Source organism: Carassius gibelio, chromosome A10 (genome assembly GCF_023724105.1).
Source record: "Carassius gibelio isolate Cgi1373 ecotype wild population from Czech Republic chromosome A10, carGib1.2-hapl.c, whole genome shotgun sequence".
NCBI classification, from domain to species: domain Eukaryota; kingdom Metazoa; phylum Chordata; class Actinopteri; order Cypriniformes; family Cyprinidae; genus Carassius; species Carassius gibelio.
This window is the reverse complement of record NC_068380.1, coordinates 12,474,800-12,485,532: the sequence shown is the minus strand read 5'-3', so window position 1 is coordinate 12,485,532 and position 10,733 is coordinate 12,474,800. Positions and strand designations below refer to the sequence as shown.

At 37.3% G+C, this 10,733-nt stretch overlaps 2 protein-coding genes across 3 annotated transcripts; one reads left to right on the top strand and one right to left on the bottom strand.

The window, feature by feature from the left end:
- The first annotated feature begins 819 nt into the window (after window positions 1-819).
- Window positions 820-6,226, top strand: LOC128021208 (solute carrier family 46 member 3). 2 transcript variants are annotated; one of them, XM_052608244.1, is made up of 7 exons: window positions 820-986; window positions 1,100-1,340; window positions 2,433-3,086; window positions 3,306-3,552; window positions 3,647-3,730; window positions 3,962-4,118; window positions 5,671-6,226. In XM_052608244.1, exons 2-7 carry the CDS (start codon window positions 1,158-1,160, stop codon window positions 5,768-5,770), a joined length of 1,425 nt encoding a protein of 474 aa, XP_052464204.1. In that variant the 5' UTR covers window positions 820-986; window positions 1,100-1,157; the 3' UTR covers window positions 5,771-6,226. The 2 variants fall into 2 exon arrangements, with proteins under 2 accessions (XP_052464204.1, XP_052464203.1); XM_052608243.1 differs by having other exon boundaries at window positions 2,433-3,552.
- Window positions 5,999-9,942, bottom strand: LOC128021210 (stomatin). Its single transcript, XM_052608246.1, has 7 exons — window positions 9,781-9,942; window positions 8,065-8,168; window positions 7,615-7,687; window positions 7,303-7,385; window positions 6,706-6,909; window positions 6,478-6,612; window positions 5,999-6,368 (listed from the first exon to the last, which is right to left on the bottom strand). Exons 1-7 carry the CDS (start codon window positions 9,827-9,829, stop codon window positions 6,180-6,182), a joined length of 837 nt encoding a protein of 278 aa, XP_052464206.1. The 5' UTR covers window positions 9,830-9,942; the 3' UTR covers window positions 5,999-6,179.
- Window positions 9,943-10,733: the final 791 nt, after the last annotated feature.

Sequence of the window (10,733 nt, the reverse complement as noted above, 5' to 3'; positions counted from 1 at the left end):
TTTGTCCTGTGGACATCTAAACTACTGAATGTCAACTTGCCCCTGAAAACACAGACATGGTCAATGTAAACTAGGAGTAATGGAGTCACTTATTGTACTGAATGAAATTTGTCCATCTGTGTATTTACTAGCATTTGACTTCTATTATGTCTTTTTTGACTGGATTTACATTTGCTTGTAAGGTATTTATTGTGTTGTAGTGCACAGTAATCGATGCATGTTTGTCATGGCGGATCATTGATTCCCTGTGTATGTTTTTAACTTGTAATGGTTCATACTGTAACTGTAGCATAGAGAATATAATAACAAGGAATGGAAAGAATTTATATATAACTCATTTGTATTCACTAGGGGGGCGGGGAAGAATATTAAAATATAAAAAAATGACATGCTTTTTTGCTTATTTGTGCATAATAATTAATAAAATGGCCCTAAAAACTATTATAAATATAATCACATTAGATTAAGACAAAAGTTTGAGAACATTATTTAAGAGCAGGTAACTATGAATGAACATTTAAGTAACTTTACTGGAAGAAAGTTTTTTCAGAGAGAACCTGTTAGTCGAAGGCGATGTGTTTGAAGAACAGAATTCTTCTGTTATTTCAATTCACTTGCTGTGAATAAATGCCACTGGTTTGGTATTTTATCAAACACAGTGACATTCTAATTGGCCAAATGCATTTTGCACCTCTTGTACTTATTCCAGCTCTCCTCCTTACTCGTTTCCACTTCTTCCTTCTTTCTGCTACACAAACACTCTTACGTGTTCGGAGGGTGTGTGTTCCTTTGAGGATCTGTAGTCTTGACAAACAAACGCGAGGAGTGGAAGTCTCAGTCTTCCAGGCTCTAAGTCCCAAATGGATAATCAGATCGGATAAACAGATCTTTCTCTTCACTGTGCCCTGTGACATTTTGAGTGGATTTGAAGAAAGAAAAAAAAAATGCTTTAAATATGGAACGATTTCTCTTATCATAACTTGCAGGTAAGAATCACCAAGTCCATCTACAGCTGTAACCAAGAGACTTTCATTATATATTCATAATACATGATCAGTTTCCTCTCTTACTGTTTTATTTTTGGTTTCCATTGGTTTAGTGGCTGTTTTCTCACGCAACTCTCCCGGTATTTTTGCCGGTGTCGAGCAGGAAGTGGGATGGGCCGTGTGCTTTTGATCGAGCCGGCAGTTGGCCTGTATGCGTTTGCCATGTTTATGATCTACCCTCTGCTGCAGCAGTATGTGTACCGTAGGCTGTGGTTTGAGCTGAGTGGCACGACTTACCCTGCTGAGAGCCTGTCTCACTGCTCAAACAACCACAGCTATGTCACCATTCACCAGGTCAGAGCCTTTAGCTGCTTCACTCATGGCCACCTCTGACTCAAAATCTTCTTCTGTTTCTATGTGAAGCCATTTATCACATGCGTTTTGTAGATCTGTGTGATGGTGTGTGACAGTTAAAAAACACAACATATTAGCCACTTTTAACTTTGAATCTATAACTTCAAAAGGTATACAAATGAAAAAGAATTGGATTGTTTCTGATGAATAATAAACTACAGTAATTAGTTTCTGGGTAGCACTTTATTTTACAGTCCTGTTCCTCATGTACATACTATGTACTTATTATAGTAATTACAATAACTATGTAATAGGTACTGACCCTGAACCTACCCCTAAACCTAACCCTACCCCATGTAGTTACCTTGTGTTACCAGAACTTTCTTAGATAAATACACTGTAAGTTCACTATAAGTACATGTTAGTACACGTACTGTAAAATAAAGTGCAACCGTTTTCTGTTATGATGAAGACAGCTGTTAAGGACAGTAATTATTTGTTTTTGTTAATAAGATTTAATATGTACCAATTGAACTTCTTATTGAACTTCCAATTGAGTTCCTAGAAAAGACACTGTAAATTGCTGATCATATAGGAGAAATAAAACATCTGGACATAATCAATAAAACTATTAAAAACATTTTTGAAAAAAATCTAATTAAACAAAATGCCTTGGCAACTAACTGAAATAAGTTTATGCTGAATACTAATAAATTACAACAATAAACATTTTTTATATTTTTGAACAAGATAAATACTATGAAAATAACATATGTAACATTTAAAAATGCCAGCAAATGAAACAGCTCAGAGAAAGACATATTAAAAAGCTGAAATAGATTGAGGGCGCACAGAGGCTAAACAGTTTGCTTTGTCAGCTAAAGTTTACATTGATGATGTTCATATTTCAATAAAAGAGTTCTGCAGAACCGGTTATATTTGCTTTAGCTGAGCTCATGTTTTGTACTTGTTTCTGTTTGAGGTCCTTGTGTGTGTAAGAAAATTCCTTTTCACTTCACAAGCTGCCTGTCATTTGAGATATTTGAGTTAACAGTGTCTTATTTCATGTTCTCTTTCCCTCTCCTCTCTCAGGCAGTGCAGAAGGAGACCTCAATTTTCCTCTTCAAGAGTGAACTGTGCTTTCTCATTCCCAGCCTCATTTCCGCGTTGCTCCTGGTCTCATACAGTGATTACTGCGGGCGTAAAGTTGCCATCGTTCCTCCTCTGGTGGGCGACACTCTGTTCGCCCTCTGCTATGCTTTGGTCAGTAGATTCTCCTTCAGTCTCAATTACTTGTTAGCTGCCTCCTTCCTCTCGGGCCTGATGGGCGGCCCCACCACTCTGATCGGCGGATGTTTCGCCTATGTGGCCGACCTCTGCGGAGAAGATCTAGAAGGACAGAAGACTGTCCGAATGGCTCGGCTGGACATGATTTTAGGGGTTTTGACTGGCTTAGCTTCTCTGTGCACTGGATTCTACATCAAAGCTGCCGGCTTCACCTGGCCCTTCCTCACCGCGGCCTTTCTGCATCTGGTAAACCTCTTCTATGTGCTGGTGGTCTTGAAGGAGTCCCTGGTTCTTCCAAATCCCAGTTTGTCTTCATCTGGGGCTTCTGAAGCCCCTCGACTGAGCCAGTCTCAGGCTCTTACTGTGCGTCTGCAGGGCGTCTACCTGCTCTTTGCGGCCTCGAAGCGGAGAAGGAACATTGTGCTGTTGCTCATGCTGGCTGCTTTTGCCTTTTTCAGGGTGATTATGATCATCCTGGCATTATTCACACGCTCCATCTGTTTGTGGTACATCAGAAGTCACAGTGAAGTGCTTTTAGTGGCACCAAACGGAAAGACACATTTAAGAAATAATGGATGCTTCCAAACAAGTTATATTGACAATATTGAAAATATTTCTACTTCAATTAAGCGCTCCTCTTTTGAATTGTCTCTTCTTTATCATTACTGTCCCTCACAGGTAGCCCTGCAGGGTGGCATGTCCATCTTCATCTTGTATGAGCTGAACACTCCTCTTTGTTGGAGTGAGGTGTTTGTGGGTTATGGCTCGGCTCTCTCCACTGCCATCTATCTGGTGAGTTTCGCCGGTGTGACGCTGCTGTCCCGCTATCTGCCTGAACCCTACATCATCCTCCTGGGGCTGATGTCTGTGGCAGCCGGCCTTATCATGGCAGCGTTTGCGAAGTCTACCCTGCTCATGTTCCTGGGTAAGACTGAGTTTGGCCATTTATGGAGTTTCTAACGGGTGGCTGGATAGTCTATTTTCAGGTGGAACAACTGTGTATGTTTTATTCATTGCAGTGAGGTTGCCTTTGCTGCTATCCATCATGCCAACTCCTGTCTTACGATCCATGATGTCCAAAATAGTGTCTGGGTCTGAGCAAGGTAAAAATCACAGTAAAATAGAACAGAATAGAATAGAATAGAATAGAATAGAATAGAATAGAATAGAATAGAATAGACTTTAATTTAAATTGTATTTGTTACAGTTTTTTGTTCATTCCCAGCAGGCAAATCCAGGCGTTCCCAAAAAAAATAGAACATTCCCAATTCACTTGAACTCTGAATTATTGATGACTGTAAGGTTGTTCCTTGTGGCTGTGTGTTTGTGTACAGGTGCCATGTTTGCGTGTGTAGCCTTTGTGGAGATGCTGAGTGTTGGTGTCGCATTTACAATGTTCAGCAGCATCTATGCAGCTACACTGTCCTGGTTCTCCGGGTTTAGTTTCCTGCTGGCTGCAGGCCTAACTCTCATACCAGCTACCCTGATCTGGTAAGTAGACCACCCCTAGACCTATATTCCTAAACTGCATCCATTTTACTTGTGAAAACATCTGGTTTTATTAAAGGAAAAGTTTAGGCAAAATCATAAATTCTGTGATTCAGTCATGTCGTTCCAAATTCAAATGCTGTTGTTTTTGTCTGTAGAACATAAATGTAGAAATCTGAAGAATTAATACATACTGCCATACAAGTGAAGTGAAAAAGTGAAGTGACATTCAGCCAAGTATGGTGACCCATACTCAGAATTTGTGCTCTGCATTCAACCCATCCGAAATGCACACACACAGAGCAGTGAACACACACACACTGTGAGCACACACCCGGAGCAGTGGGCAGCCATTTATGCTGCGGCGCCCGGGGAGCAGTTGGCTAAAGCTAAAGTTTACAATGGCAATTCACTTAAACTGTACAAAAAGTGTTGTTGTCTATTTAAAATAATCAGTTTCATTTACTTCAGGACTATTTTTCATTTAAGTCGCTCCCTTTTGAAAAGTCTGACGAGCCAATCGCATTCGAGTAAGGACTGTGAAAGAGCAGGTCATTGGTTGACCAAGCAAACTATTAATAACACACACACACACACTCATGTTTGTTTTTGTGAAAAGTGGGTACATCCCATAGGCGTAATGGTTTTTATACTGTACAAACTGTATATTCTATGGCCCAAAACCAACCCTACCCCTAACCCTAACCCTCACAGGAAACTTCGTGCATTTTTACTTTCTCAAAAAAACTCATTCTGTATGATTTATAAGCGTTTTGAAAAATGGGGACATGGGTTATATAAGTCACCCTCTCCTTGTAATACCTGTGTCATACCCATGTCATTATATAGAGATGTGTCCTGATATGTCACAAAAACAAGAACATGCACACACAAAACAAAAAAACAATTTTTATCCCCCACCTGCCATGAATTAGTAAAAGTAAGGGATTTCTCTCAGTTTTTCTGCAATTTAATCACGGTTATTTCTGATGTAATTACATTAAATAGTGTATGGACTATAGAACAATTCTGTATAGAACAATATAACATGTTGAAATGTATGTTTTTAATATTACTGTCTCAATTTTGAATAATTTGATCAGTTCAATAATAACTTATTTAATTATATATTATTTATCTGAAATAATTAAAAGAGCACTTTCATTTCTATCCCTGTATTTTTCAGCTGGTCGAGGTTAAGAAAGTATTTTTTAATTTGTAATGCAACACATTTTAGAGAGAGTAGGCCTTATTAGTACAGTAATCTAATTACACTGTTGAAAATGAGTAATTACTCTTTTAGAGTAATTTAATCAACTCTATTCCCTGAACAAATCAGTGAATGATTTTTAGTTACTTGCAAAAAAGTAGTCCACATGACCTGTGCACTATATATCAAGCTTTCTGTAGTAGTAACTGAATGCAAATCAAATTTTAATTTTAAGTGTTAATAATTCAGTGTTGCTATTATTATTATTATTATTATTATTTTATTTTAAATTTTGTCACAGATGAAATTTCAAATGTAACACATGGACACATTCTTCCCCCTTAGTGTTATTCTTTGTCTCCGTCTGGATGTGTATGAGGAATCCATCATACTGACAGAAGAGATGATGGAGAACCACCCAGGAATCTTAGAACTACCACCATAACATGGACAGACACCGGGAGCTCATTTCCTCTAACTCTTTGGCACAATAGTGTCCTCTAGTGGGACGTTAGAAAACACTTGTGTGAACAGAGGAGAGGTGAAAAATCTGGAACCAAGAACTTTGATGAGTGTAGATGTTCTTAGTTTCTTTTTGGGATCAGAATGAATAGCTGTTTAAGGTTAGATGAAGAACAGCTGGAAGACACGTGGGTGAAAATGACTTTAAATGTTTAAAAAATATAAAATCAGTTTTTATTTCAGTTTATTTAACTTCATGCATACACTGTATATATAATTGGCATTTGAAAGTTGTTACATGTTGATATATGTTCTAAAATATGATATTGATATTGTATTTTTTTTTAATAAATCATTTGTAAACCCGTGTAAACTTTGGGAATACTCAGCGATCATTTCTTTATGAAGGGGCTTATGATGTCCATGGGTAGAGGGAAGATGACGGTAGAGTTCTTCTCACCCGCGATGGTGCAGAGAGTTTGGAGGTATCTGAGCTGAAGGGCGGATGGAGACTCGGAGATCACAAGAGACGCCTCCTTCAGAGCCCTGGATGCATTCATCTCACCCTCTGCTGCAATGACCTGTTTCATCACAAACCATTCTGTTAGGGTGTGGCATCACACAGTTGTTCATTAAATTAGCAGTAAATTACATTTGCATATATTAGTAATGTGTGGCAGTATTACTCACCTTCGCTCTGGCCTCACGGGCCGCCTCCGCCTCGGCTGCCATCGCTCTCTGCAGTTGCAGTGGCAGTTTAACATCTTTAATCTCCACCCGCTCCACCTTGATTCCCCATGATTCTGTGGCTTCATCTAGAGTCATCTGCAGCAGGGAGGAGAATCATAGGACAAACTTTCAGCTACTTGAATCAGACAATTTAAGCGACACCATTATACCTGGCATTATCACACTCACTTGCATACTTTGGGAGATGCCTTCTCGGTCAGAAAGGACCTCAGACAGGTTCTTGGTGCCCAGGACGTTCCTCAAGGTGGTCTGGGCCAGTAGACGAGTGGAGTAATCTGCATCAGTCACGTTTGCCACTGAAGCAACAGGGTCATTTACACGGAAGTACACAACACCATCCACAGAAATTGTCACTGAGTCTTTGGTCAAGATCTAAATGCAAAAAAAAAAAAAAAATGTGGCCACTTAGTAAATGCCATAAGTAAATACTAATTGCGAGTCTTAAATGGATGAATTCATGCACATTTTATATTAAACATCAGACTACAGTTTACTGACAATCTTATGCAAAATAGCATACTAGCATTCTGCTCTTAATATTTCTCATACAGTATATACGTGGCACAAATAAGAGCACCGTTTATTGTTATTCTGAATTCAGACTCAAACTTCACAAGAAACAAGTTTTTATGACCGAGTCATTGAATCATTCAAGGAAAAGATTTGTTCGAAAGAGTAGTTGATACTGCATTGCCATTATTGCTTGTTAAATGTAAGATACTCGATATTAACTTCTTGTTTATTTAGTATTTATTTTTAGTTTACCTCCTGGGGAGGGATGTTAAATGAGATGGTTCGAAGATCCACTTTGACAAAAGTGTCCGTGCAGGGGAGGATGAAGAAGATTCCTAGACACAGGTAACATTTTAGAATTATATTTGTTATCTGTGTCATGCATCATTGATTAGTTATTTGAACTAAACTCCATGTTCAGGAGTTGAGCTAGCAGGTCACATTATTGTTTTAAGAACAAGTTATGTTAATCTCCTTAGCCTTCAGTATTTGTTTAACGTGATCTACTGAATCGAAGATCTTAGAGACTGGCAGTATACTCAAGAACTGAACATTGTTGTTTACCTGGTCCTTTGCCTTTTCGGGCTGTTATCCGCCCCAGTCTAAATATGACGGCACGCTCATATTCTTTCACAATCTGTAAAACAGTAAACAAACATATAAAGTGGGTTATAAAACATTTGAACAACAACTGCGGGTGTAAAACATTCCTGATGTAACTTCCTGTTAAAGTGCAAGACTTAACTAAAGTATTTAGTTATCAAATTTTGTATAAATTATTATTATAAATAGCTATAGTCAAATGAATACGTGACCAATTTGAATAAATGCAAAATATTAAAAAAAAATGTTATATATATAAATATATATTTTTTTGTATATTTAAAAAATAAAAATAAAATGAATCCAAAATAGTAATAAAAATTATACTAAAATAACATGGGTCCAAGAGAGCGTAGTAATAGTATTTTTCAACATGACAAAATGTTTAGTTTGTCCTGTTGTGTTTTGTACCTTAATGCTGACGAAAATGCTGATTGGAAATAACAAGATGGAGAAAAATGCAGAGGTAATCACAAGGAACCACCCAAAGCAGCCCAGACTCCCGTTATTTTCACCTGCAGTCACAAAAAATGGTGTCGTTCTCAAAAACAGCACATGACTAACATGAAGATAAATAGGACAAATTGTTCAAGAACACCTTGCTAATTACATGTTTTATTCAGTGCATACTGAATTTGATTTGATGCCTCACATGGAAGTTATACTAATAAAGGCTATAGCCTTATGGAAGAACGGAACCATGCAGTTTCAGGACTTTCCCCACATCCTAGTTTAAAGGGGTCATATGATGTGATTTCAAGTTTTCCTTCCTCTTTGGAGTGTTACAAGATTGTGCAACTGTGTGTATCAGGCAAAAGCAACAACACTGTATTTGACCTTCCGAAAGTAGATGTATTTAGGATTCTTTAGGATTATGCAAGTTACAACAGAAAAGCAACACATTTTATGGACAACCGTTTCATGAACTTATAGGAGAGGAGGTCATTCTGACTTTGCCACGACAACCTGACCTTTCTGAATCAGCTACTGAAAGTATGTTTTGTTATCAGTTTAAGTATTTGCTGTTGAATGTTTAAATGTGGAGTTTTGCGCGATGTGTGTGTGTATATGCAAACATATACGAGCTTCATCACTGTATCTGTCACGCCACTCTGTTCTTCATTCGCACTTGAACTGATGGTCAAACTATGGACATTATTAACTGTCTTTACATTTATTGTGAAAGATTAAGCTCAGGATTATGGAAAGGGGCGTTACATTTCTGACAAGTGCTTGCAGTGTTAGGCCAATCACAATGCACTGGGTCAGTTGGCCAACACTTTACACCAGAAATTAAATTACAGGATCAGCAGTAGCTCAGATAAACGTCTCATCAGGAAGACCCTCTTCATCATAAATCAGCTCTAGGTGGTCTTTTATAAGTGGGTGGGTGGTGAACACCTAATGCTAAATTTTCCACACACATACTACACACCAAACAATTTCAAACCAAGGCCATATTTATGTTCAGTAGCTACCTTTCTATCATACTCTTTTAAGAGAAAGATTAACGTGTTTACATTTTCAACATTTTACTTATAAAGTTATGATTTGTTTTAGAATCTGATGTGATTATTGAAATCAGCATGGACTTTTGCGAATCTTTTTTGTGAATCCAACATCATGATTTTAGTACAAAATTATTAAATACATTTAATTACATAAAAAAGGGGTAAAGTGTTCTGCGACTGTCACCATTTCTTTTTCACCATTTTAGCTTTTTTTGAGGTTCCTTTAAATAGTCCAGCAGTTACTGTACTGTTAGATAATTTGACACAACATTAACTTAGTTAACTCAAAACAGTTTCTGACTAGGAATAATATAAATAACACAAACAGCTATTTGACTTCATATATGTACTGCATATTTCATTCTTCCTCTTTCCTCATGCAAGCATAATTGTGTGTTGGTGTGAGAAATTGACTGCTTTGCAAACCAAACACTAATGCATGCAGATGACAAATCTAACTGACGATGGTTAAAGAATACAACCTCAATCAATCTCAACACTCCTGTAGTAGTTTTAGTTAAAACAATTAATATATTATATTCTCAGTACATACTTGTTAAAAGTCCAATGCTCATAGACAAAAGAGAGAGAGGAAAAAAAGTTGAGATCATCTTACTGATTAGATTCTGCTTGCTCTGGGTTCCTCGCTCCAAATTAGACTCCATTTCTATGTGGGTTTGTTGCTACACGAGATGTGTAGAAGATGGTGCTGGCTTTGTGGCTGACTGAGGGAGATATTTGTACTGCAAAAGCACTTCCCATGAAGGGTGTGGCCTTGTCTACAATGCAATTAGAAGATCTTTACAGACCCTAATGGACTTATGAAACCATCCACTGTGCAATATGAGCCTGATGTTTGTTAATCAAGCTTTCTCTGAAACATAAGCTGTGTCTGCTTTTGACCAAGATACTTTATTCTTCAGCTATCAAGCAAGCGTGCTTTTCCCTATCAAGATTTGAATGCCTTTTCCAACAATTTTTTCTCGTTTTACTCTTAGTAAAACTAATAAACCATTTAAGTGATTTATAAAATAGTATAACATTTTTTAGTTATTTCAACTTTGTATATCAGTAAAGCATGATTATCTAAAGAAATCAAACGTTGCTGCTAAACTATGGGGGTTTCTGAGGCTAAATGTTTTTTATTAATATTTCTAATCCTTTTATAACTAGATTTACTATATAAATATTTTGTATTACCTATATCTAATGAGGAATTTCATCCATCGCTTACATGCAGGAACTCATAGGTTGCAATAGATTGCAAACACCAGGTAAGTGATCGAAGGGTCAAGTGGAAACTAGTAATGGCAGGAGTCTCATGCTGTGGAAAAGATTAAAGTAATTATTTCAATCGCACTGTGTGACCAAAAGTATAAGCAGGATAAATCAACATCAAAGACCACAATAGTTAATTTGCCAGGTAAAAAACAATTGCAATTAAATAATTTCAATAATCTTTAATATTTAATCTGGTATTACTGGAATTCCAGCAGCAAATCATTTTGAACTTGTTTTGGTTTGTCTGTAGTGTCTGCTTACATTGCATGTATCTCAATTTAGAAAGGT

Coding starts and splice junctions, on each gene's coding strand:
- LOC128021210 (XM_052608246.1), bottom strand. CDS start 9,829: ATGGAGTCTAATTTGGAGCGAGGAACCCAGAGCAAGCAGAATCTAATC. Junction 8,169..9,780: donor GAGCAAGCAGAATCTAATCA/GTAAGATGATCT, acceptor TTGTGACTGCAG/GTGAAAATAACGGGAGTCTG. Junction 6,910..7,302: donor TTAACATCCCTCCCCAGGAG/GTAAACTAAAAA, acceptor TTTTGCATTTAG/ATCTTGACCAAAGACTCAGT.
- LOC128021208 (XM_052608243.1), top strand. CDS start 1,158: ATGGGCCGTGTGCTTTTGATCGAGCCGGCAGTTGGCCTGTATGCGTTT. Junction 3,553..3,646: donor TACCCTGCTCATGTTCCTGG/GTAAGACTGAGT, acceptor TATTCATTGCAG/TGAGGTTGCCTTTGCTGCTA. Junction 3,731..3,961: donor AGTGTCTGGGTCTGAGCAAG/GTAAAAATCACA, acceptor GTTTGTGTACAG/GTGCCATGTTTGCGTGTGTA.